Raw genomic sequence first — 27,245 nt, forward strand, 5'->3', positions numbered from 1 at the left:
TATACACCAAGTCACTTGGCTCTGTCATAACCTCACATGGTCTCTCCTATCATTGCTATGCAGACGACACACAATTAATCTTCTCCTTTCCCCCCTCTGATGACCAGGTGGCGAATCGCATCTCTGCATGTCTGGCAGACATATCAGTGTGGATGACGGATCACCACCTCAAGCTGAACCTCGGCAAGACGGAGCTGCTCTTCCTCCCGGGGAAGGACTGCCCGTTCCATGATCTCGCCATCACGGTTGACAACTCCATCGTGTCCTCCTCCCAGAGCGCTAAGAACCTTGGCGTGATCCTGGACAACACCCTGTCGTTCTCAACTAACATCAAGGCGGTGGCCCGTTCCTGTAGGTTCATGCTCTACAGCATCCGCAGAGTACGACCCTGCCTCACATAGGAAGCGGCGCAGGTCCTAATCCAGGCACTTGTCATCTCCCGTCTGGATTACTGCAACTCACTGCTGGCTGGGCTCCCTGCCTGTGCCATTAAACCCCTACAACTCATCCAGAACGCCGCAGCCCGTCTGGTGTTCAACCTTCCCAAGTTCTCTCACGTCACCCCGCTCCTCCGCTCTCTCCACTGGCTTCCAGTTGAAGCTCGCATCCGCTACAAGACCATGGTGCTTGCCTACGGAGCTGTGAGGGGAACGGCACCTCAGTACCTCCAGGCTCTGATCAGGCCCTACACCCAAACAAGGGCACTGCGTTCATCCACCTCTGGCCTGCTCGCCTCCCTACCACTGAGGAAGTACAGTTCCCGCTCAGCCCAGTCAAAACTGTTCGCTGCTCTGGCCCCCAATGGTGGAACAAACTCCCTCACGACGCCAGGACAGCGGAGTCAATCACCACCTTCCGGAGACACCTGAAACCCCACCTCTTTAAGGAATACCTAGGATAGGATAAAGTAATCCTTCTCACCCCCCTTAAAAGACCTAGATGCACTATTGTAAAGTGGCTGTTCCACTGGATGTCATAAGGTGAAAGCACCAATTTGTAAGTCGCTCTGGATAAGAGCGTCTGCTAAATGACTTAAATGTAAATGTAAAAATGGTTTGGAAGAGCTTAATATGGGTTCCGAAATTAGGAAGAGCTCAAAACAGCTCCATTGCCTCAATGGATTAAAAACTCTCTCCCTCTACTCTCCCTCCCTTAAAGTCCTACTGCAGTGTCATTTTCAGCTCATTTAACACCTGATTTACTTAACAAAGGGCACATCTTAATAGGTGATCCAGGTGTCCTCTTTTAAGTGTGTGTGTGTGTGTGTGTGTGTGTGGAGGCTTTCCTCTTTTGTTCTGTATTGTTCCTCAAGCAGGTGGGTAGGCCGATGACATCAGAGGGCCATCGGACCAACTACTTGAAGGCCTACTCCATGAAGTTTACACTATTTCTCTCGCTCAAATTTATATGTGGGATATTGCTTTTCAACAGGGAAAGTTTCAAAATAGCTGGAGTGCGTCTTTAAGAGAAGAGTAAAAAAAAAATACACAAATGATCAACACCCAACATCTCTCCAATTACCCTTTAACAACATTTATTAGTCAGCATAGGAAAATATATTCACATTAGTTGTTGTTGGCATCATTTTGTTTAGCTCTGTTTTTTTAAAAGGAAGCATAGATGTAAATGATACAACTCTGAGACAATGATTTAGAAAAAAACAATTCAAACAAGGGCATTCAGAGTTGCACGTATAAAATCACTAACATGTAAGGTGCAATTCTTAATGATCAAATCAGGATTCTGTTTTTTATGTGCACACCAAATGCACACCAAATTGTAAATGATTTAATCTTCAGGTATAAATAAAGTGCAAAACACAACCTGGGGGAATATAATGTTAAACTAAAACAGATAACTTAACACATCTCATTTTTAAACCCTTAGTCAATACATTTTATGGTTTGACGTATGCTTTCTAATCTAGGAGAGTAACAGGTTTTTTTTATTGAATCGTAGAATAATATAATTACTGTCACATAAAACCATGCATGGACAGATTTTTTTAAAACTGTAAGTGTCTTTGAAATTCAAAGACATTCATGTTAAAACTGGACTTCAAATGACCTGTACAATGAATGAAACTTTAATGACTTATATCAACAAAAGCACATATGATAAATCATGTTTTTATAGATTTGATAAAACAACAATAGCAAAATGACTAATTTGCAATCTTCTTATTTGCATGACTCAAACAAACCGCAAAGCAAAGCTATGAAGCTACTTAACCACTACATAGCTAGCCGGGCTGGTTTACAGAGAGTTACCACCATCAACAGAGCATCTACAGAGCTTGACCGTGGTCGGTCATGATGTGGTTTGACCGCCAGTTATGGTCAAGGCTCCGATACCCGGATCCCGATCCTTATCTTTGATTCTCTAACCCGTTTCTTTTGAGCACCGTGGCTCCACAGTGAAAAAGTTCTCCCACGCACTCATTCACTTACTGCAACACTCATTTAACTGCACACTAAAGGACCTGCACTTACTTAGGGAAGGGGTTACCTGTTTGTGTCCCCTGGGCCTCCAGTTTATCAGTAGTTTTCATTCAAAGTAAAACCCACCTCTTACTGATATTAACTTGATCTGTCAATTGACTAATACAACTCTGAGATCATTGCTAGCTCATACTCCAATGTCATCAACGAGGATAAGTTGAGTTACTATAACTATGCACATGTAATTACACAATTAACAGACCAATAGAATATACTAGATCAGGGGTGGCCAACCCTCCTCACAGCTACAAGGTATGCACTGCAGGATTTCATTCCAGCTCTGCTCGTAATTACACAATTAACAGACCAATAGAATATACTAGATCAGGGGTGGCCAACCCTCCTCACAGCTACAAGGTATGCACTGCAGGATTTCATTCCAGCTCTGCTCTAACACAACTGATTTACCTAATCACGAGTAGCTGATTAGTAGAATAGAATCAGGTATGTAAGAATAGGGCTGGGACAAAAGCCTGCAAGCAAGAAGGTTGGCCACATGTATGTATATGGTTGGTCACCCTTGTACTACATACTGGTTGGGGAGAAAATCTATTAAGACAGACATAGGGAATCCCTGTTTTCCCAGGAAATAGTGTAGTGTGTAGACAAACTTGTGTCCTCACCAATACAGTACCAAATGAATGCATCATGAATTTACATAAAGTTTCTCTCTTCATAAGCCCATAGTTTACAGAAGGACAATAACATGGCATAGACTAATAATAAAGTCTAATTCCGTAGTGCTCATTCTCAATTCAGTCAAATTTCACCATCAACTCTAATGAAAAATAAAGCTAACATAGCCTCATCTAAAACTACCTCAAGCATATAGCAGGTTTTTAATCATTGTTTTAATTCCTAGTAATCACTACTATTATATGTTCTAACCAACAGGCTCTTCCCTTTTTGATTTCTTCATATCAGTGCAAATATTCTTGTTGTCTGCTTCAATTTAATTCCAAAAGGGCTGAGGCTGGGGATCACAAATTGAAATCGCCCATTGTCAAAGGACGGAAGGTATAAAAAACACAAAACCAGGCTATTTAAGGCTGATGATACTTTGGATGATATGCTGGGTTTGGATTGAAGGGTATCAATATCTTACATTATCATGTACTGCTATGTATTGCAATATGCCTCAGTTCAGCACCAAAGATGTATGCACCCCTAGGCAAAGCCAGAGGCTGAAAGTTTGGCAAAGGGTGACTAAAAATAGTTGTCTCTGCCAGACAGTTTGAAAATGTGAAAATTATATCATATTTATACACTCTAGGACTAAGGTACAACATCCATAACTTATTAAAAAAAAGGGCTTGGCAACCTGCATTAGCTTAGCATCAGGCTAAATAATTTTCTAAATCTGCGCTAATATTTCATTATGTCTCTTTGCCGCGCTCAAGGTTTTACACTAGGCTCGCAGGTTTGTGCTTTGACGCTTTCGCCCGAGGTGATGCAAGTTCAAAATAGGCATATTTAATGACTGTTTGTCATAGTCTAGCCTATATGGTGTCTACGTTTCGTAATCTATGTTAAATCGCTAACAGGAAGTGCTGTAATATTGGCATGACGACCTGGTAAGTGCTCGCCTTGTCACACTCCAATTTAATGGATTTGGAGAAGGGGGAGGGGGCAAACTCACAATCTTGTCACACAATTTTTTACAACACTGTGGCATCATTTAAATGCAGCTCCACCAGCAACGAGTCATGCATTCTCCTTTACTCTGGAAGTCTATTTGAAAGCACAACTACAAACATTAACATAACACAACCAAAGATATACAGTCGGAAGTTTACATACACTTAGGTTGGAGTCATTAAAACTCGTTTTTCAACCACTCCACAAATTTCTTGTTAACAAACTATAGTTACGGCAAGTCGGTTAGGACATCTACTTTGTGCATGACACAAGTAATGTTTCCAACAATTGTTTACGGACAGATTATTTCACTTGTAAATCAGCCAAGACCTCAGAAAAAAAATTGTAGACCTACACAAGTCTGGTTCATCCTTGGGAGCAATTTCCAAACGCCTGAAGGTACCACGTTCATCTGTACAAACAATAGTATGCAAGTATAAACACCATGGGACCACGCAGCCGTCACACCTCTCAGGAAGTAGACACGTTCTGTCTTCTAGAGATGAACGCACTTTGGTGCGAAAAGTGCAAATCAATCCCAGAACAGCAGCAAACAACTTTGTGAAGATGCTGGAGGAAACAAGTGCAAAAGTATCTATATCCACAGTAAAACAAGTCCTATATCGACATAACCTGAAAGGCCACTCAGCAAGGAAGAAGCCACTGCTCCAAAGCCGCCATTAAAAAGCCAGACAACGGTTTTTGGAGAAATGTCCTCTGGTCTGATGAAAGAAAAATAGAACTGTTTGGCTATAATGAGTCATCGTTATGTTTGGAGGAAAAAGGGGGAAGCTTGCAAGCCGAAGAACACCATCCCAACTGTGAAGCACAGGGGTGGCACAAAATGGCTTAAGGACAACAAAGTCAAGGTATTGGAGTGGCCATCACAAAGCCCTGACCTCAATCCTATAGAAAATTTGTGGGCAGAACTGAAAAAGCGTGTGCGAACAAGGAGGCCTAAAAACCTGACTCAGTTACACCAGCTCTGTCAAGAGGAATGGGCCAAAATTCACCCAACTTATTGTGGGAAGGCTACCCGAAACGTTTGAACCAAGTTAAACAGTTTAAAGGCAATGCTACCAAATACTAATTGAGTGCATGTAAACTTCTGACTCACTGGGAATGTGAAATAAAAGCTGAAATAAATCAAATGTTATTCTGACATTTCACATTCTTAAAATAAAGTGGTGATACTAATTGACCAAAGACAGGGAAGTTTTACTAGGATTACATGCCAGGAATTATGAAAAACTGAGTTTAAATGTATTTGGCTAAGGTGTATGTAAACTTCCGATTTCAACTGTATATTATTAAAAGAAAATAAACACTGAGGGGAGTTCCTCTCAGGGAGAGTAGCACTTAATACCTTAAAAGGTCCGAACCCGTAAATACCCCCCCCCTCGTCATAAGAACTATGGAACCGCCTTTATCGCTCTCTCTGCTCACAATTACAAAGACAAACATGCAGTTAGAGTCACAGCAAAGAGTTATAAACGGAAGGTCAACAGGGATTAATAGTGTTTAGGCTTCATCAATCCTTCTTGGCTCTCTGCGCTACCAATCTTGGATTTCCACCAATCGGGGAGAAGACGCTACCTGGGAGAAGATGATTGGGGGTGGTTATCCTCCCCCTAAGGGTAGTATAAAGTCCCTTAGTGCTCCTTAGTCTCTGGGACAAGGAAGGCCAGGGCTAGGTTCTTTAGAGCTGTCATCGGGTGTGGGGCCACCCTCCGAGCTAGCCTGGGCAGTGGGGGTCGAGCTAGCCTGGCCAGTGGGGGTCGGCAGATCGTCCGAAGGCTCCACGGGGGTGAGGGTGATCTCCACCTCCCCTCGATCCTCCACCACAGTGGGCAGGGGCAGGCGGTGCTGGGGGGTAGACTGGGAGTTGTTGTTGTTCTTGGTGATGATGGTGGGTGGTCTCGGGGCCCTCTGGATGACCTCTACCATGGCCCTGCCCATGTCCCAGTTTGTGTGACTGGCCCCTGACAGCAGCAGCACGGGCCGTGGGTCAGTCTCGAGCACCACGCCCCGGTGCTCTGGGTCACCTGTGTCCGCTACCGAATGCAGCTGACCTAGTACCACGGCCTGCTGGTCCTGGAATACGACCTCCACCACCTGGGAGGAGGAGGAAGAGCAGGCTTTCTGGATCACCCCTCCGGTGAGGGAATTCATAATAGGGGCTTGGTTGACCGAGGGTAAGGGTGGAGGGGGCGGCTGCGGGGGGGTGGTGTCCTCTGGCCGTGGCTTCCTGGGTCGTCCTCTTTTCCGTTTGGCCGGCGTGCCTCCCGGCCCGGGGCTCCCACTTGCTGCCTCGGGGGCCCGTTTGCCCACTGCGCGAGCCCTCTGCACCACCGACGTTGGTGCCACGGGCGCCATAGTGATTGACGGGGCTTTTTCCCTGTCGGGGTAGGAGAGGCTGACGCTCTGGGGGAGGATCATGACGGGGAGAGCGCCCCCTTGCTGCTGGGGCAGGGCAGTCATCGTGATGACTTTCATGCCGCCTGCGTCTTTGGGCGCCAGCGAGGGAGGCGAGGAGCGCACCGAAAGCTGGGACTTTTCCGGGACAGAGCTGCGAGGCAGGATTCGGGGCAAGTGTTTCATCAGAGCCTCCACCTGCAATTCGCGACCCCCCGGGCGTACCGACTCCGCCCCTTTCATAACCTTGTCACTGGACTGCAGTTTCCCTGGCAACGACTGATCCCCAACGTCTTTATCCCTCTGAGAGAAACAACATCATTGTGTTACATAAAATCAATATAAGTAGACATGGCTCATTATTACAACGTTTAGTCTTTGAAAGGGTATTGTTGATGCACTCACTACTTTAGCTTCAGAGCCGCTCCCTTCCGTCTCTGGCCCACCTCCTTTGGATGGTACTGGGTTCTTCTTGATCACCTTGTGGGGCTTTGCAGGACCTCCTGTGAGACAGAGAAAAATCACAAGAAATTCCAACCATAAGATGGTTGCGGATGGTATTGAAGATGACTGAACACAGTATAACGAGGACGACTGAACACAGTGTAACGAGGACGACTGAAAACAGTGTAACGAGGACGACTGAACACAGTATGATGGAAACACTGAGACTCACCTGCCATAGCGGCAGAAGTGACAAGTTCAGCCTGGCTGCAGCGCGGATTGACGATGTGCTCCTGCACAAGAAAACGGGCGATCTCGACCACTGTGTCAAAGGAACGCTTGAGGATCTTCTGGGCCCAATCACAGATGAGCTCACAAGCCGCCTCCGTCACCTCTTGCTTGTAGGTCTGCACCAGCTCCGTCAGCTCCGACTACATGGACGTACAGCCTTAATCACTACTGACAGTCATTTTTGCACTTAGCTATAGCAAAAGCAATGGTAGTGTGCTATCATCTAACCAGGAAGTGCAGTTGGCTAGTCATACATACTGGGTCGTTTTTCAGGTCCAGGTTTGGCAACAGTGGCATGTTTAGCACCGTCTTCCTGCGGATTCCACTATAACAATACGTGTCAGCAGAGGAGTTAAGGAATAACTGTAGACAGAAAGGGGAACCCCACCCTCTCCACTTATCAATAGATTATGGTAATACTTTTTGATCCTTTGTACTCTGTGGCATTATTCTATCCCCATTTCCCATATTGTGCAAAAATATAAAATAGGATGCAAATAGGATGCATTGAAGTATGGGTGAATCCCTGAATTCCATCCAGCATTCAGGGAGACGTTTGAATATTTCATTTACAGGTGTCAATGCAGTTGTGGCAAACAAAAGTAAAATTGCGTTAAAATGCTTAAAGGGCCTCCCAAAACAACCTCGTAACAGACTGAAAGGATATTTGGACTGTCCCCTGCCACCAAGCCTCCGGGCTTTGATGTTGGGGAAGATGTCACGGATGATCTTCCCAAAGTTGGCAGCACTCAGAGGCCGGTGCAGCAGGTTTTCACAGTATCTCCTGGGGGATGAGAGTGTAAGAGATCATAACATTAGCTGGGTTGTTTTCATTAGGGCACACCGTAGCAAAGCGTTTCAAACGGGAAAACGAACATTTCTTATTGATGTCCAGGTAGTCCGGGTTCACGAGTACATTTGTAACTCACAGTCACAGCTGTGCCTCATGACATGAACTTACTTGTATGTCTCGTAGACGTCTTGCTTGGGCAGGCAGGTGTCTGCGTGCTCCTCCAGGTGGCTGCGGATCCAGTTGCAGGTGTGCAGCTGGTCAGCTGTGTTGAAGGAGCTGGGGTCACTGCTGCTGCTGCTCAGGACAAACACAGCAAAGCAGTACATCTCAGCAGCCATGTTTTGCTGATACATTTTTTCTTTCTTTCTTGTGGCGGGAAACAAAACGACAGTTCAATGTAGACATTTTGAAACAAGTTAAGGCGGTGAACATTAAAAATAAAAAAAATCTAAGGAGGAGATTTACACATCCCCAACTTCTCAACCGGTGCCCCCCCCCCAAAAAAAAGAAAGATGAAAAGCCAGCACAAGGTTCATGTTGCTGCTGTTTTATTCCAGCTCAAACATGCATTGCTGCCCTGGCAATAGTAATAATAATCAATATGCACTCACATTTTGGCAAGCAACTAAATAACAATCACAAAATGTCAATCAGTGTCAACTGTTTATAACAGATTTATAAACTATTAACTAAATAATTTATAGTTTATAAACTACTTATAATAGCATTTATGAATCGTTTTAAGTGTAAAGTGTTATGGGGGAAGTCAGTATGTGACTGGGTTATTGAGCTTTGTATACATGTTTACAATAACACCCATGAAAACGTGGACCTCTTCCCTTACCTTGGCAGTGTTCTCTCCTCCAAAGCTGACATCGATGCAGAAATACACCACCGCCTAAGTTGTGCCAGCGGGGCCATTGCCAGACTGAGAAAAAGAGTTTGGGGAATTTGGAGATGCGTGCATGTTTGAGATACATAGATCTGCATGGTCTGTTGAATCTCTGCATCTCAAACGCACACAATAACATCCAGATCAAAACTAAACTTAAAGCCACCAGCAGGTAGGTACAATGCACCCCCTTCTGGATGGACCACTGCAGCAACGCTTGCTTGCATGACACCTAATGTATCTCTAATGGACTGAATGGAAATAAAACAAAATGGAGGAAGGCCATCCACGGTAGGGCTGCACATCATGAAAAAGACCTCCACCGTGCCACTGAGGACAAGCGGCAACAACGAAAGGAGAGGATAAACATCAACCACTATCAGCCACTACCACCACACACACACTGGCCTCTTCAGTGGGATTTGTGAGCCATACATCAGCCTCTTCAGTCATCTGAAGAGCCACAAATATGTCCCTCCAGGAGGACAATCATAGAGTGCTAGACCCAGAGTGATTTCTGATTATAATGATGCTCACCTTTTCTCCCCTGAACTGGGGCCAGAAGGCAGCTGGAGGTAAAGGTAGAGTTTGTCGTTGTCAGAGAAGCGCTGCACATCTTGCTGTGGGTAGGTGAGACATAGGATACAATCTGGGTCATTCATAGACAAGGCAATTCATACACAGAGCAATACCAAAGATGTCTTGGTACTCACCAGGATAACGTCCACTTTGCCCTGTACATTCTTACTGCGAAAAGAAACAGCTATTACAAACACATTTCTGCAGACTTTCTAATGACACTGATGGATAAGCTGTATGAGATAAATGGCAGGAAATGTTGGAGAGGGTGCTGATACTACACAATATTTTAGTACATTTTGATGATTTAAGCAGTGGCTGTGTGGACAGAGGGGTGGGACTTACGAGATGTTGCTCTTTAGTTTCTGCAGCAGCAGGCTGGGCTCTGTGTCTCCCTCTACTGAGTCCAGCCCCTCCCGCTTGGAGGGGTCCGCCTTCAGCCTGTCCTCCGTCATTGTTTGCTCACACAGCGGTGGCAAACACACCCTGAGGCCTCTGAAATGAGGAGAGGAGGGTAAACGTTATAACACTGTTCTAAGCACTGTGGAATTTGCTGGGGGCTGTCATTTGATATTTTAAAAGCAACTTTTAGTTTTAGTTGAGAATGTTAAATCTATCCCTCCACATCCAATAACACTCTTTATTGGACATGCACAATGTTAGTGAATTTTCAACTGATAAGCTGCCCAACAAGACAAGACAGAAGAAGCCTTCATTTCGTTTCATTTAAATCCAAATGGAAACTATGGATTATATCTGACTATGATGATGGTAGTACTGATAGAAGTTAGTTTCTGATTAAATCCACCAATGGAGTGGAGCAGAGACCAGGCTTGGAATTCAGCTCCAATTACATCGATTCGCCCAAGGTCAATACTTAAAAAAAAAAAAAATCTATGACTAAACCCTTACCTATGTTTATCCTCTGTAGTTGCATGCCTTTCTTTGATTGCTGAAATCCATACTCTTAAAAAATAAATGTCAAATACAACCATTGACTGTTTGCTCAGTGCTCAACAGGTTAGAGCGTTGGGCCTCTTCAGTCATCAAATCCCAGAGCTGACAAGGTACAAATCTGTCGTTCTGCCACAAGGCAGTTAGTTAACTCACTGTTCCCCGGTAGGCCATCATTGTAAATAAGAATTTGTTCTTAACTGACTTGCCTAGTAAAATAAACATTAAATTAAAAAAATATGATGGCAACACAAATGCGTATGTGCCAATTGAATCTCAACAAGGAAACTGTCCGTGAGTATGTGATTAACATTTATTGAAAAGTGGTACAAAAGTCTGGAAAGTTGCATCAACTGGATGGATTCTTTGCAAATAAATTCATGAAATATCCTACAATGTGATTTTTTTTTCTCATTTTGTCTGTCATAGTTGAAGTGTACCTATGATGAATATTACAGGCCTCTCTCATCTTTTTAAGTCGGAGAAGTTGCACAATTGGTGGCTGACTAAATACTTTTTTGCCCCACTGTATACAGTGTGGTCCCAAATTATTGACACCCTTGATAAAAAATGTGCAATAATGTGTCACGTTCTGACCTTAGCTCCTTTGTTTTAGTTTGGTCAGGGCGTGAGTTGGGGTGGGTAGTTCTTTTTTTCTATGTTGTGGTTTTGTGTTTGGCCTGGTATGGTTCTCAATCAGAGGCAGGTGTCATTCGTTGTCTCTGACTGAGAATCATACTTAGGTAGCCTTTTCCCACCTGTGTTTTGTGGGTGATTATTTCCTGTTTAGTGTTTTTTCCATTCACCTTACGGGACTGTTCGTTTGTCGTTTATTGTTTTGTTCAGTGTTCAGTTATTTTATAAAAAATATGAACACTTACCATGCTGCGCTTTGGTCTTCACCTTCTTCCACCACAGACGGTCGTTACATAATGACTGTATATAATAAATAATTCAAATACTGAGCTATATTGTATTCAAAAATAATAATTGGAAAATTACAGTGCCTTTAGAAAGTATTCACACCCCTTGACTTTTTCCACATTTTGTTGTGTTGCAGACTGAATTTAAGTTGCATGGACTCTGTGCAATAATAGTGTTTAGCATGATTTTTGAATGACTACCTCATCTCTGTACCATACACATACAATTATGAGTAAGGTCCCTCAGTCGAGCAGTGAATTTCAAGCACATATTCAATCACAAAGACCAGGGAGGTTTTCCAATGCCTCACAAAGAAGGGCACCTATTGGTAGATGGGTAAACATGTAAAAAGGCAGACATTGAATATCCCTTGAAGAATGGTAAAGTTATTCATTACAATTTGGATGGTATATCAATTCACCCAATCACTACATAGATACAGGGGTCCTTCCTAACTCAGTTTCGTAGAGGAAACCACTCAGGGATTTCACCAAGAAGACAGTTAATGTTCCTGAGTAGCCAAATTACAGTTTTGACTTAACTCTTCATGAAAATCTATTGCAAGACCTGAAAATGGTTGTCTAGCAATGTTCAACAACCAAATTGACAGAGCTTGAAGAATTTTAGAAATAATAATTGGCAAATGTTGCACAATCCAGGTCTGAAAAGCTCTTAGAGACTTACCCATAAAGACAACTGTAATCGCTGCCAAAGGTGCTTCTACAAATTTTTGACTAACAAGTTCTTCCACAACTATCTCGACAAACCTTTTCTGTATGGACCTCGCTTTGTGCACGGGTGCATTATCATGCTGAAACAGGAAAGGGCCTTCCTTAAACTGTTGCCACAAAGTTGGAAGCACAGAATCGTCTAGAATGTCATTGTATGCTGTAGCGTTAAGATTTCCATCACTGGAACTAAGGGGCGTAGCCCAAACCATGAAAAACAACCCAGGACCATTTTTCGTCCTCCACCAAACTTTACAGTTGGCACTATGCATTCGGGCAGGTAGCGTTCTTCTGGCATCCGCCAAACCCAGATTTTTCCGTTGGACTGCCAGATGGTGAAGCGTTTCATCACTCCAGAGAACACTTTTCCACTGCTCCAGAATCCAATAGCGGAGAGCTTTACACCACTGTAGCCGACATTTGGCTTTGCGCATGGTGATCTTAGGCTTATGTGTGGCTGCTCGACCATGGAAACCCATTTCATGAAGCTGATGTTGCTTCGAGAAGCAGTTTGGAACTCGTAGTGAATGTTACAACCAAGGACAGACGATTGCTACACGCTTCAGCACTCGGCGGTCCCATTCTGTGAGCGTGTGTGGCCTACCACTTCGCGGCTGAACCGTTGTTGCGCCTAGATGTTTACACTTCACAGTAACAGCACTTACAGTTGACCCGGGGCAGCTCTAGCAGGGCAGAAATTTTACTAACTTACTTGTTGGAAAGGTGGCATCCTATGACAGTGCCACATTGAAAGGCACTGAGCTCTTCAGTACGTTCCATTCTACTGCCAATGTTTGTCTATGGAGATTGCATGGCTATGTGCTCGATTTTGAACACTAGTCAGCAACGGGTGTGGTTGAAATAGCCTAATCCACAAATTTTAAGGTTTTTTTTTCAATAAATTTGCCAACATTTTTAATAACGGTCATTTTCACTGTCATTATTGGGTATTGTGTGTAGATAGATGGTTGAGAAAAATATATATTTTATCCATCTTGAAAATAGGCTGTAATAAAATGTGGAATAAGTCAAGGGGTATGAATACTTTCTGAAGGCACTGTATATTATTTTATACTAATACAATTGCTCAGAGAAAGATATTTTGTTGAAACAAGTAATAGTTTTTTCTCGCAAAAAGGTAGGGGTCAAAATTATTAACACCCCTAAAGATTCTTATAAATAAAGTAGCCAAAATGTAGGATTTGGTCCCATATTCCTAGCACGCAATGACTACATCAAGCGTGTGACTCTACAAACTTGTTGGATGTATTTGCATTTAGTTTTGGTTGTGTTTCAGATTATTTTGTGCCCAATTATAAATTCATGGTAAATGTATTGTGTCATTTTGGAGTAACTTTTATTGTAAATAAGAACAGAATATGTTTCTAAACACTTCTACATTATCCTAATATGGATGATTCCATGATTACGGATAGTCCTGAAATGAATAGTTAATAATGATGAGTGAGAAAGGAAGTTAGAGGGTCAAATATCACAACCCCAAGACATGCTAACCTCCCCTGTTATTGGTAATGGTGAGAGGTTAGCATGTCTTGGGGGTATGATCTTCGACCCTCTCTCTAACTTTCTCACTCTCATGATTGTTTCAGGTCAGGATTATTAAATGAAGAATAGTACTGCAGAAGTGAAATAGTCTTTTTTTTCATTTCAATCTTGTGTCAATATATTCAATGTATCAATATGAGCATTTTTTTTTTAATGAGAAAAATCTGAGTTTCAAAATCAAGTACAGTGATGCGTGCTACAGCTACACAGGAGGGTGCAATTCGGAACATTCTTGCATCTGCATTACCCTCTTTCTATTGCTAAATTATTCAACTCGGACAGGTGGGAGCGCTCCAGTACAGTAGGTGGTATTAATGCACAATAATGTTGGATGCCAGCAGCCAATACACCCCACAGAAGAAGGGGCAGGGGCGACAACTGTAGTTAGTTAGCCGTACACCGGTAGATAGTGTCTTTCGTCCACACCTGTCATGCACTGTTATCCTGCAGTTCTGTTAACTACGATGAGGGCAGGCGTTCGGCGGGCGGGAGCGAAGGACACAGCAGGCAGGAGCGACACAGTGTGCTAGCTAGCGCACGGTGTCCCTAACTATCAAGTTAACTAACACACGGTGTCGCCCCAGCCTCCCGCCTGCTGTGCTAGCGGGAGGCGGGGGCGACCGGTAGAAAGTGTATTTCACCACCGCCTGTCGGCCCACAACAGAAAGCTGTGCCCGACAGGCAGGGGTGAAGGACACGACTTCCACAGCAGGTGGGAGGCGGGGGCGACACCGTGCTCTAGCTAATTAGCACACAGTGTCGCTAGCTAGTTCGCTAGCACATGTTGTCCCCCCAGCCTCCCGTGCTAGCAGGAGGTGGGGGCGACCGGAAGACAGTGTCCTTCGCCCCGGCTTGTTGGGCACTGTTTTCCTGCAGTTCTGTTAAAGACAGTGAGGGCAGGAGGGAGCGAAGGACATCGAGGTGGACTCCGCCAAAAAACTCACATAATACTTGTACTTTCCTTTTGACTCCACATTCAAAAGTGTCATATGCATGAAGACATCCAGGAACCAATTGGATGCTCATGGGGGGGGGGGTTCATGAAGGAACCAATGGGATGCTCAAGGGTGGCCACATGCAGGAACACCCCGAATTGCGGGCTGCAGCTGCACACTATTGCAGCTACAAGGCTGTCCCCTAAATAGAAAATAAGTCAATCAGTTGAACAGCCAGGGACACTCCCACTACGGCAACCAACGCACTATCCGTGTCTGGAAAAATAATAATACTTGGGAGTGAAACATGCACGATGCTGTCTGCATTTCCAAAACATGACAAACTGGCGATTACGTAGGATAATTAAAAAAGAAGTGTTCATAATTATAAAGCTTGATTGGCATAATACAATGGCGCATTGACAGAGTGCAGCCGCTGTCAAGCTGGCTTACCCGGCTGTCACTAGCACGGTGCCGAAATACTATGAGGCATGGTTTTGGCGTACCAATACCTGCCATGACATGGGTATTTTTCTCACTAGCGTTGCAAACTACTCGCTTCACTCTCAGCTAGCTAGCGACTTCCATTACTTGAGATGGTTAACAATGGCTTTTTCATGTCACAGCTTGTGCTATTCTATGGTCATGCGCTTACAATTTGCATACTTCCCGCTTTATCGACACAACATGTTTCAATTCACCGTAGCTAGCTTGCTAGCTAGCCATCTGGCTAGGCACACACTGGTGGTCAGTTTTTTGGGAATAGAAAGCACATATAACAAACGAAGAACAAATAAGCTAGTTCGATAGGCATTTAACACATGTAGATTCACTGAATACTAGTATTCAATCTTAGCAAGTGACTAACGTTAGCTAAACTTGATAGCTAGCTAGCTGGGATAGCATCAGCAAGCAATGAAACACCTTTTGAAACATTAATTGTAACAGAATTCAAACTTTTTCAACAATATATCAAAGTAATGTTTAAATTGCGCATATTATTCGGTGATATATATAATAAAAACATATTTGACTATTTATTTTATAAAAGAAAAAGAAAGTACCTGAGCCAAAGATACAGCAAAAATCCCCTTTCAGATTTTTTTTGTGATTGGACAAATATGTCATGTCTGCCTGACTACAAAGCAAACGTAAATTCCAATTGGTGGATTGTTCTAATTCTACTCGGATACCAAGTGTAAGTTAAATTCTATTGGTTCAATTGCTTTATTTTCTTGCTAAATATTTTTCTGATAGGAGGCGTTATGGTTGGTCTGCCCAGTAACTGAGCTGATGGCTCGTCTAAGAAAATTCTGCCTAGTGACAGATACTTGATTGGTTTACCCATATATGAATATTTTATTTCCTTTTGGGCTAACTTACCCCATGCACAGATCTAGAATCAGTTTACTACAACACTATCCTAACCTCGCCTTCTAAACACAGGAAACGTAAACCTGACCTTGGATCAGCATCTAGTGCAATTTAACTCCCCTCTGATTTTACTCCTTTCCTTCTGACTAAATCATCGAATATTTATAATAAACCTAAGTTATTGATGAGTTTCTTGTTTTATTTATTATACTTCGGGTTAAGGTTTACATGTGGTTATAAATAAGATATATAATGTTTGGCTTTTGTTATAATTGTCTGCTTCCTGTATCCCTTAATCTTTGCAAAAGAACACAACACGAGCAGCTGTGTCGTCACATCCGCAAATTTGTAACATGGATCCAAGCGGTTTGAAGCTCAATTTCTGGGAGAATGGACCAAAACCCGGACAATTTTATTCATTTCCTGGCAGCAGTTTAGCCCCAGGATGCGGACCTATCAAACACACTCTGTAAGTAAATACTTTTGAGTGGAGACCCTAATAATGTCATCCCACTTTCGATTTCCTCGGTACGCTGCAGTGCTGTATCATCATGGTGGAGCTAGCCGATGTAGTTAACGTTAGCTCACTGACTACTGCCCTATTATTTAGTTGGGCTACTAGTTAGCTAAACTGAATATGTTCACGCGCTATGTTATTCTATTTCGCACAAATTGACTGACGTGATAAGTTGTCCATCTATGCCTCGCCAGTTATCTACCTAATCATATTGCGCTTACGGTAGCTAATGCTAGTATGACATGGCAGTGAGGTAGCTATCTAGCTAGCTAACAAACTCACCACCACGAAGGATGCTATAGAAGCATATTATGTAGCTAGTCCTACTCCCGCCATATGTTATATATGCGCGTGCATGAGCCTAAATGGACGTTCAGCATGCATTCCTCTATATTGCATTTTTAGTGTAACGTTAGCTAATAAAACTTTCCCATGACAAACGATCTACATTTTCTTCTCCCTAAACTTTAGAAACCCCATGGTGACGGGAACATCAGTGTTGGGAGTGAAATTTACAGGTGGAGTCATCATCGCAGCTGACATGCTGGGCTCCTATGGTTCCCTGGCACGGTTCCGTAACATCTCTCGTCTCATGAAGGTGAATGACACCACCATCCTGGGCGCTTCCGGTGACTACGCAGACTACCAGTACATGAAGCAGATAATCGAACAGATGGTGTAAGTTTGAGGTTTCTTTCAGAAAAATCAGATATGCTGTCTTGGTCCTTTATGGTGAATATTTACATTAATGTTTTAAAAGTATATATATGTTTTTGTTTTAATTTATTTATTGCTGACTCTTAAAAGGCACATACGCAGAAAATGGAGTAGTTCATAATATAGTAGCATTCATAATAATAGGTTGGTTCTAGAAAGGAGAAACCGCAAGAGATGCCCTTAGCTTTGTATGCTTAACTCACTGACATTGGCACACAGAAGCAGATCGGACTATCTCTGTCAATGACATCAGTGCATTTGCATATGCTAGTGTCAACATTTTTTATATACAGATATTATCCATTGACAGAAGTATATGAATATGCACAACATGAGAGGAAATAATTAAGGAATAAGGTTGAGTTAAACTCCCAACTTTTTTCCCTAATCAGCCAAATTGAAAGTTGCTTGGATGAGGTCTTTACTAGAAGAGAATACATTTCAGATGCGAGACCTCTTTTTCTAAGCAGTACCTTGTGAAAGGGATGAGGATTAAACTTGGTTTCCCAAGGTACCACATAACCGCTCCTAGCCGAACGTAATTGTAAGTACGGGAAAAAAGTGCTTCGGCAGGTTGTGCTTTTGTTGGACGTCTTGGAATGAGCCATCCCCCATAATTTCTGAACGTACTTGGGTTTTTACCCCCTCCAGACACATGGAGATTAAGGAGTACATTTTTTCCCAAGACAATTTTTTTGTTTATTGACAATTTGTTAAAAATGTAACCTTATTTTAACTAGGCAAGTCAGTTAAGAACCAATTCTTATTTACAATGACGGCCAAACACACCCTATGGGACACCCAATCACGCTGGATGTGATACAGCTTGGAATCGAACTAGGGATTGTAGTGATGCAGTGCCTCTGCGATGCCCCGCTGTGCCATTCGGGAGCCCAGGTGGTGCTACAGGGAGCATTGATACTGAAAACATTTGTGGAATGGTGTTCATTTTAACCACTGAAAAACGCAATTGAATTGAATTATTATTATTACATAATTTATGTACATTTTTTTTTTGCATGCATGATTCAGTACAATATTTTGCATGGAGGGATACATTTGTACTCCCAGATATCTGGAATACTGGACCACTGGGATGTTTAACGGAATAGATTACTCTCGTCTATTGTTCAGTGGTAGTAATGCAGACTTCCCCCAATTGATCTTGTATCCTGCAATTTTGCTAAATGCATTAAAGATATCTAAAAGGTGGGGAAAAGAGTGAGAAACAATCTGGAAGAATATGTCATCAGTATAGATATTTGGTGCCATAGATTGTAATAGGATCATAGCAGACTGACTACGGGTTTGAGAGAAGGCAATTAACAATGAAGAGGACATCCTTGGTGTGTACTTCTGGAGATGAAAAACTAACGGAAGCAGATGTTTGCAGATAGATTGGAGTATAGGGTCTGGATCATTGATACAAAGTATAATAATGGGTTTTAAGGAGATTGGGGCAGGATCTCTTTGTTTTAATGGTTTCTGGCAATAAGGAGTCATTTCCCTCACTTGGGGTGCTGAAACCTTTTCTTGGTTATCTCCCTGAGGACCACCACTGATCAGGTCTGTGTGTTTGCATCCCAGGATCGATGAGGAGCTCCTGGGGGACGGTCACAGCTACAGCCCCAAAGCCATTCACTCCTGGTTGACACGGGTAATGTACAACCGCCGCAGCAAGATGAACCCACTGTGGAACACTGTGGTCGTTGGTGGATTCTACAACGGCGAGAGGTGGGATGATTTTTCAGCATCTTTAATGTCCATTTTTTTGTCCTTATCAGAAGTAATGCCCGAGATGTGGAACTCTTGAAATTGCTTAGCAATTTAGGAGTGCCCTTGCCAATGTTGTCATGTTAGATCGAATAGTTTAACCATGACCCTGGTTAGTTTTTGCCTTTTTTATTTGACCTTTTAACTAGGCATGTCAGTTAAGAACAAATTCTTATTTTCAATGACGGCTTAAGAACAGTGGGTTAACTGCCTTGTTCAGGGGCAGAACGACAGATTTGTACCTTGTCAGCAAGGGTCCGTGTTGAACTCTTGCAACCTTTCGGTTACTAGTCCAACGCTCTAACCACTAGGCTATGCTGCCGCCCCTTTTAACAAACCTCATAGGTCTTGATGTTAACATCAAACTGACTTGAGACCTGCAGCTATAAATATTGTAACTAGCTACGTCAAAATAAATGCATAACTTGTCATCTTTTATTTCTCTAGCTTCCTGGGCTACGTGGACAAGCTGGGCGTGGCCTATGAGGCACCTACAGTGGCGACAGGGTTTGGTGCTTACCTGGCCCAGGTGAGGACAAATAAGCTAATGAACACACGAGGGGACTAATATTGAGAGGCAGTAATAACTTCTATACATTTCATAGTTTAGAATGTATCTTTTATAAATCAAAGATAAAATGCAATAGTTTCTATTCCCATGATTGGCTGGAGTAGTCCTTTATTTTTAAAGTCGTCAAGCTACACTTTTTCATAGAAATAGTGGCAACCCCTTCAGGGATAAGAAAAGGAATGAGTGTAATCTGTACTGCATGATGCATCTACTACTTCATGGTAATACTGTATGTAAAAATGAATGTTCCACAGTTGGAGTTCAACAAAGACCTTTGTAGTACGTATGGGTTTGTTTAAGGTTATTCTGTGTGTCCATGCAGCCCCTGATGAGGGAGGTGGTGGAGAACAAGGTGGAGATCACTAAGGATGAGGCGCGAGCGCTGATTGAGCGCTGCCTTAAAGTGCTGTACTATCGCGATGCTCGCTCCTACAACAGGGTGAGTCGTTAGTCTCGTAACACTCCCGAATTAGTTATTTTCAACAGCATATAGTGAATTCTTCTGTTTTTGAAGCTACCAGTCTCATAGCCATTTGTGACATGACGGTTTTGACTGTTTTTAGCATGAGATTGCCATTGTGACAGAAGAAGGTGTGGAGATTGTTGGCCCCATGTCCTGTGAGACCAACTGGGAAATTGCCCACATGGTCAGGTAGGTTATAGCCACATGACTCATCGTGACTGTCCAGTCAGAAGTGTCCATGAAGTTAGCATGTTTAGTGTACTTGTGTGTAGTACATCACTTGATAGGAAATTGTTGTTTAAAGCTGTCATTTGTCCTAAATTGATTATAGCGTTTAACTGAAGATGCATTGTAGATTAGTTCATCTTAAGTGATATGAAAATGTATATTCTTTTCTTTTGCAGTGGGTTTGAATAAGGACGATGTTGGCGATTCAGGACTGTACGTTAAGCCACACGATCAGTCTGTTCCATGACATTCTAAAATGTTAGCGCTTTGATAAAGGCTGCTATGTAACCAATTTAGTTTTTCCCACTTTTGTAATATGAAAAATAAATGTACATTTCTGAATGGGTGAGTTATTTAAACTTGAATGACAATCAGGCTTAAAATAAATCTGGTGAAGTTCTGAGAAATTAGATTTATATTCTGTAATTGGAAAGGTCCACACACAAGCAGAGCTAAGGGTAAAGGTTCTTGGGGAGGGGGGGACACCTAAACTTGTTTTTGGTTCAACCAAACAGTTAGTACCTCAAAGGAAAACCCACCATTAAAGCAAGCTTGACATTTTATTTCTTATTTAAAAATGGAAAATCATTCACGTGATAATACAAAAATATGTAAATGAGCCCAGGGGTAGGATGTAATCCAAGAGAAAGCAGTCGGTAAGACATCGACATCTGAGATTTCCTTGGAACGCAGAGTTGGTTTTCTTGAGGTAATTTATCGCTGTGGACAGGATTTCTTTAAAGGCTAGATTGCTTTTAGTATGTAGATCAAATGAAGCAATGGCCTGTCTATCCACTTATGTGATAAAAACAGAGAAGCCAGTCTTTGGAGGATATATTGGCACGGGTGTTAGGTGAAGCATACATTTGTCATTTAGCAGACGCTCTTATCCAGAGCCAGTAGTGAGTGCATACATTTTCATACTGGTTCCCCCGTGGGAATCAAACCCACAACCCTGGTGTTGCAGGCACCATGCTCTACCAACTGAGCTACACGGGGCCATACAGAATCATACAAGTGAGTGAAGTTAAATACCCTGTTCAAAAAAATAAAGGGAACACTTAAACAACACAATGTAACTCCAAGTCAATCACACTGTCCACTTAGGAATCAACACTGATTGACAATACATTTCACATGCTGTTGTGCAAATGGAATAGACAACAGGTGGAAATTATAGGCAATTAGCAAGACACCCCAATAAAGGAGTGATTCTGCAGGTGGGGACCACAGACTACTTCTCAGTCCCTATGCTTCCTGGCTGATGTTTTGATCACTTTTGAATGCTGGCGGTGCTTTCACTCTAGTGGTAGCATGAGATGGAGTCTACAGGCCGCACAAGTGGCTCAGGTAGTGCAGCTCATCCAGGATGGCACATCAATGCGAGATGTGGCAAGAAGGTTTGCTGTGTCTGTCAGCGTAGTGTCCAGAGCATGGAGGCGCTATCAGGAGACATGCCAGTACATCAGGAGACCGTAGGAGGGCAACAACCCAGCAGCAGGACCGCTACCTCCGCCTTTGTGCAAGGAGGAGCACTGCCAGAGCCCTGTAAAATGACCTTGTTTTAAGGACATTACATCAAATTTGGATCAGCCTGTAGTGTGGTTTTCCACTTTAATTTTGAGTGTGACTCCAAATCCAGACTTCCATGGGTTGATAAATTTGATTTCCAGTGATAATTTGTATGATTTTGTTGTCAGCACATTCAACTATGTAAAGAAAAATGTATTTAATAAGATTATTTCATTCATTCTGATACAGGATGTGTTATTTTAGTGTTCCCTTTATTTTTTGAGCAAGTGTATATCAAACGATCCCTACTATAGAAGTGACATTTTGCTAAAAAAAAAAAAAAAAAAAACTTTCTCCCCAATTTGGTAGTTAGTCTTGTCCCATCGCTGAAACTCCCCTATGGCCTCGGAAGAGGTGAAGGTCGAGAGCCATGCGTCCTCCGAAACAACCCTGCCAAGCCACACTGCTTGCTTAACCCTTGAAGCCAGCTGCACCAATGTGTCGGAGGAAACACTGTCCAGCTAGCGACAATCAGCTTGCAGGCACTCCCGGCCTGCCACAATGAGTCGCTCACACCCGTAATAACATCTGCTAAATGTGTATGTGACCAATAAAATGTCATTTAAAGCACGATGGGACAAGGACATCCCAGCCGGCCTAACCCGGATGACGCTTGACCAATTGTGCGCCGCATCATGGGTCTCCCGGTCACGGCACAGCCTGGGATCAAACCGATGCAGTGCCTTAGACCGCAACATTTTGCTCTCTAAGCCAGCCGATGAATGACAGTTTCAATCAATTCTAAGGAGTTTGAGTACAAGTTATTTACAAAGTCTTTAGTCTACAATGTTGATGGAAAGAGACTGATTAATTGCATAAAACAGGTTCGTCATATTTAATGATTTAACCTTAGGGTTACACGTAAGACAAAAACGTGTACAACAGCAGCTTGTGATAGAAAATGTACAAAAACACTTCATTATGTGAATGTTCCACCCACAAAAGAGCAAAAGTTACCTCACCTTCCCAAGAGAAAGGAATTAATGTGTGCACACAGTTAACAGGGGTTTGGTAAAGTCTCCAGAGATATTCCATTTCTGCTTCAAATGTCATGATTCCCTTGGTTTGAAACAGTGCTGAATGATCCATGTCCGTAGTCTACTGTGAGTTGCGAGTCCGCAAATGATCAATCTCAGTTTCCTCAAAGCCATGGAAAGATTCCAGATCGCTGTCCTTCTCAAACACCTGTTTAAGAGCTTGAGGGTTGGGTGTCGGCGAGGGCAAGGTGTACTCAGACGTAGTGTCCGAGACCACCCCTTTGTCCTCTGGCTCCACTTTCGTTAGCGCTTCAGAGCTCCTCTTTGCCGACTTTGCTTGAGAAAGGCCGACCAGAGCCTCAGTCAGGCTCTGCGCAAGTTCAGCTGGACCTTCCTCTCCTTCCTCCTGTGGCGGTGTGCTGACCATCATGAAGGACTGCTGGAGGATCTTGGGCTGCGTGGCCAAGCACGAGACCATGTCACCCAGACATTCCACCAGAAGTAGAGCCAGGTCACCCGGCCCCAGAGCCACAGCTCCTTCATTCTGGGTGTGCATCTCGCACCAGCGGGCCTGCAGGAACTCCTTCATAACAGGTACTACGCACAGCTCCAGGGGCTGCAGGCGACAGGAGCAGCCGATGGGGATCACCGCCGGCAGGGTGTTGCTGCTGTTGAGAGCGGCCAGAAAGTCATTGGCCAGGTGGCCGTGGTGGGTGTCCATGATCAACAGACCTTTTCCCCCCGCCTGGGGGTTCACGTGCTTCTGCCACACCTTAGAGAGCCACAGCTGGAGCCGCTCGTCATCCGTAAAGCCCTCCGGGCGCGCCTCCAGGATGACAGAGTTCGGGATGGCCTTGTGGAGGTATGGAGGGTTGCCTTTGAGGAACACCATGGTGGGCAGCATGGTGCCATCGGCCAGCCCTGCTAGGACCACCTCTATCAGGGGCTCCCCGGTGCCGATCAACTGGAATGCCTCAGGGCTCGTCTTGAGCTTATCCAGGTCCAGGAACACAGAGAGCTCGTCGACGCATCCCATGGAGGGTGGCCGGAAACCGACATCTTTGACCTGCTTGCAGACAAAGCGAGTGAAGATGCGGACGCTCTCGTAGACATTGCGCGGCAGCGGGCGCTTGGCCGAGCAGGTGGCCTGCAGGCTGAGGTTGTGGCGGAGCATGAACTCCACAGCCCACTCGTAGAACTCACCGATCTCGTGCGACTCCTCCAAGGCCTGCGTGGCTGTCTGGAGCAGGTTTTCCTCTGTGACTGGCAGCTGCTGCTCCCGCTGGCACATCACCCACTCTGCGATGCGGTCCGTGCTCCAGATCCAGTCCTTCTGAAGGCGCTGGTTCTCCAGCTGCAGCATCCAGTCCTGGATGAGCTCTGGCTCGGTGCCAAAGCGCATGGATGCCTGGGGGAAGCCACTGCATAGGGCGTAAAGCAACACCTTCAGCTGGCGCAACGTCAATTTGGTTGCCCCTTCTTTCCTGGATTTGCCCATCCTGGCCTCTCCTCCATGGAACAGCTCTCCGTTGGACCCGTGGGACTCCACTGCCTGGTGTTCCATCACATGGCCCAATCCTCTGACCTTGGGGGTTGTCCAGACACCATTGGATGCAGCAGTGGAGGGCATGGTTTTATTAGGACCAAGGACCGTGATAGTCATGCTGGGTTTGGAGGATAGGAGCGGTTTGATAGAGAGCTGGGTGGAACTATTGCCAGCTGGTAGCAGATGGATAGGCACAAAGGACCCTCCTTGACCCGGGCTGATTTCCCTAATTACAAAGCTACAGGAGGAATGAAAACATGTTCATTATTACATTTTTTCAGGAAGCTCAGTAAATGACACACACATTTGATAATGTAGCAATGGCGTGTCGCAGTGCAACCAAAGTGTAAATAGACTTGAGACCCAACTCCAGGTCTGTCCAGCAGTAAGTAATTTCACTCAATATGTAAGAGGATATTAAATACCTTTGAGAACCCTCCTCGGGAACTTCTGGATGGAAAAAAGAAACATAAAAAAGTTTGACCTACAAAGATACTTAAATACCAGAACGTGGAACTCAAAACAATCTGGTCCCGTGTGGCTCAGTTGGTAGAGCGTGGCGCTAGGTTTGTGGATTTGATTCCCAAGATTCTCTGGATAAGAGCGTCTGCTAAATGACTAAAATGTAATGTAATTACCTTCCACCTCCGGCTTGCTGAAGCTTGCAGCATCATGGTCTTGGTGATCCACCAGGTGGTTGGCCATCATATCTCCAACCTTGGTCTTGTAGTTACAAGACGTGCACCTCATCTCATCCATTCTGACACGGGACCAACAGAGGGTTTAGAGCAGTCCGTATTAAATAAAAACACACTATATTCAGTTAAATACAGCTCAACAAATTCACACTAAATGATTGTTACCTTGGGTATGACTCGTACATGGCCAGGTATTGGGTGGTGCTCTTACGAGTCACGTGGTTACTGCAAGTGAAAAGAGACAGAACCTGTGTCATACACCCTTTTCCAAACCCACATCATTTCAATGACCCTCTATGAAGGAAGAAATCACTTGGGAAATGTTGAGTTGACAAAATCTTGAGGTGTTGAGCGACATCACTCACTTGATCATGTGGTTGGCATAGGCGCGGGAGCAGCATGTGCAATAACGACACAAGGAGCAGTGGACGTAGGTGGGGAAGTGGTTGGCAAAGTCAGGAATCTTAAAGGCGCACTCCATGCAGTTCTGTTGGGCCAGCGATGCACTGTGGGGAAAGGAGGTGAAATGAAGGCAGAGGCAGGTTACCCATAGTGCACAGCGATGGAATGTCCAAGCTTATCCATTTTACACATTCAATTTCTATCTGCAGCATCCCAGAACACTGCTCCGAATTATAAACTGTCAACAGTTTTACTGTCTGACAAAAGCTAAACACTGTTTAAACACAATGGAGTCTGAATAAAGCTTGGAGTCAATTCCATATCAAATCAGGGTGAAAAACGTCAACCCTCTTCTACCTCATCTGGAACTTAGTGAGCAGCTCCATCAGGCTCTCGACAGGCTTCTTCTTGGGCTCGGGTTTTTGGGGAGCAGATGGAACGTCAATCACTTTGGAGGGCCGGAGGTCTCCTCGGCCAGAAGACTCCTGATGGAAGTACTGCTTACCCTGCAGCGCGTAGGCCCTGATGGTCACCTGGAACAGAGAAATATTCTTAGACCACTCTACTAATATACATGACTAATATTCCCATTATGCACAGGGAAAATGTATACATCACAGCAATAGACTTTCCCATCACAGAGAAAGTACAGACAAAAATGACGATTATAAACTGGTGGGCCGAGCCCTTGAATGCTGATTGTCTGACTGCCATAGTATATCTGACAATATACCATGGGTATGACAAAACATTTTTACTGCTCCAATTACGTTGGTAACCAGTTTATAATAGCAATAAGGCACCTCTGGGATATGTGGTATATGGCCAATATACCACGACGTAGGGCTGAATCCAGGCACTCTGCGTTGCGTCATAACAGCCCTTAGCCGTGGTATATTGGCCATATACCACACCGCCTCGGGCCAAATTGCTTAAATATCGCACTCCAGCAATCACTCACACGTGCGCACATACATAGACAAACACACACTCCTCACCTTGGTCCCAGGCTTCAGGCCCTCCAGCTGCCTTGGCTTGAGGTGGGTCTTGTGGTACTGCACCTTGTGCTCTGCCCGGTCCTTGGCAAAGAGGAACTGCAGCCGGCACCGGTCGCATTGAAACACTGTTTTTTTCTGCACATAAACACATAGGAAGAAAAACACAAGGAGGGTTTCAGAACGAAAATGGAGTGGAATAGACGCTGCCGAACGGCCATATATGTAGCATGTCACCTCATTGAGTTTACCTGGTGGCGGCTGTAGTGGTTCTGGTAGTTGCTGCTGGAGCGGAACAACTTGAGGCAGTAGGGGCACAGCAGATTGGCCGTGCCGTTGTGGACCTCACGGAAGTGGGCGAAAACGTCCACATACAGGGACGAGCGGTAGTCGCACACCTTCACATGAAACCATGAGACTATTTTAAGGGTGAATTGCATTAGGAGACACTACATGTTGATATAGTGAGCTTTCACCCAGGACAGGACATTGCATCTAAATATATAGACTTGGTTTGGACATTTAGGCTTAGCCCTCAAGTGTTCACTGAAGTCTCCTGACCCCTCCTGTCTCAGCCTCCAGTATTTATGCTGCATTAGTTTATGTGTCGGGGGGCTAGGGTCAGTTTGTTATATCTGGAGTACTTCTCCTGTCCTATTCGGTGTCCTGTGTGAATCTAAGTGTGCGTTCTCTAATTCTCTCCTTCTCTCTTTCTTTCTCTCTCTCGGAGGACCTGAGCCCTAGGACCATGC

The 27,245-nt window shown here is 44.1% G+C and overlaps 2 protein-coding genes across 3 annotated transcripts; one reads left to right on the plus strand and one right to left on the minus strand.

Annotated features, from left to right (window-relative positions):
- Nucleotides 1–1,517: 1,517 nt before the first annotated feature.
- Nucleotides 1,518–15,758, minus strand: LOC115128438 (DNA-binding protein RFX5-like). Of its 2 annotated transcripts, XM_029658287.2 has the most exons (11): nucleotides 15,725–15,758; nucleotides 9,899–10,048; nucleotides 9,688–9,721; nucleotides 9,512–9,594; nucleotides 8,927–9,010; nucleotides 8,251–8,376; nucleotides 7,957–8,073; nucleotides 7,548–7,626; nucleotides 7,231–7,429; nucleotides 6,960–7,057; nucleotides 1,518–6,857 (listed from the first exon to the last, which is right to left on the minus strand). In XM_029658287.2, the coding sequence occupies exons 2-11, from the start codon at nucleotides 10,006–10,008 to the stop codon at nucleotides 5,802–5,804; spliced, it is 1,986 nt and encodes a 661-aa protein (XP_029514147.1). In that variant the 5' UTR covers nucleotides 10,009–10,048; nucleotides 15,725–15,758; the 3' UTR covers nucleotides 1,518–5,801. The 2 variants fall into 2 exon arrangements, with proteins under 2 accessions (XP_029514147.1, XP_064873825.1); XM_065017753.1 differs by lacking the exon at nucleotides 8,927–9,010.
- Nucleotides 15,759–16,342: 584 nt separating this feature from the next.
- LOC115128439 (proteasome subunit beta type-4-like) lies at nucleotides 16,343–20,645 on the plus strand. The gene is made up of 7 exons (XM_029658288.2): nucleotides 16,343–16,503; nucleotides 17,023–17,229; nucleotides 18,856–19,002; nucleotides 19,489–19,570; nucleotides 19,935–20,051; nucleotides 20,176–20,264; nucleotides 20,480–20,645. Exons 1-7 carry the CDS (start codon nucleotides 16,388–16,390, stop codon nucleotides 20,490–20,492), a joined length of 771 nt encoding a protein of 256 aa, XP_029514148.1. The 5' UTR covers nucleotides 16,343–16,387; the 3' UTR covers nucleotides 20,493–20,645.
- Nucleotides 20,646–27,245: the final 6,600 nt, after the last annotated feature.

This window comes from Oncorhynchus nerka, linkage group LG4, assembly GCF_034236695.1.
Source record: "Oncorhynchus nerka isolate Pitt River linkage group LG4, Oner_Uvic_2.0, whole genome shotgun sequence".
Taxonomy (NCBI): Eukaryota; Metazoa; Chordata; class Actinopteri; order Salmoniformes; family Salmonidae; genus Oncorhynchus; species Oncorhynchus nerka.

Coding starts and splice junctions, on each gene's coding strand:
- LOC115128439 (XM_029658288.2), top strand. CDS start 16,388: ATGGATCCAAGCGGTTTGAAGCTCAATTTCTGGGAGAATGGACCAAAA. Junction 19,571..19,934: donor TTGGTGCTTACCTGGCCCAG/GTGAGGACAAAT, acceptor GTGTCCATGCAG/CCCCTGATGAGGGAGGTGGT. Junction 20,052..20,175: donor ATGCTCGCTCCTACAACAGG/GTGAGTCGTTAG, acceptor GACTGTTTTTAG/CATGAGATTGCCATTGTGAC.
- LOC115128438 (XM_029658287.2), bottom strand. CDS start 10,008: ATGACGGAGGACAGGCTGAAGGCGGACCCCTCCAAGCGGGAGGGGCTG. Junction 9,722..9,898: donor AAACTAAAGAGCAACATCTC/GTAAGTCCCACC, acceptor TTCTTTTCGCAG/TAAGAATGTACAGGGCAAAG. Junction 9,595..9,687: donor GCAAAGTGGACGTTATCCTG/GTGAGTACCAAG, acceptor ACCTACCCACAG/CAAGATGTGCAGCGCTTCTC.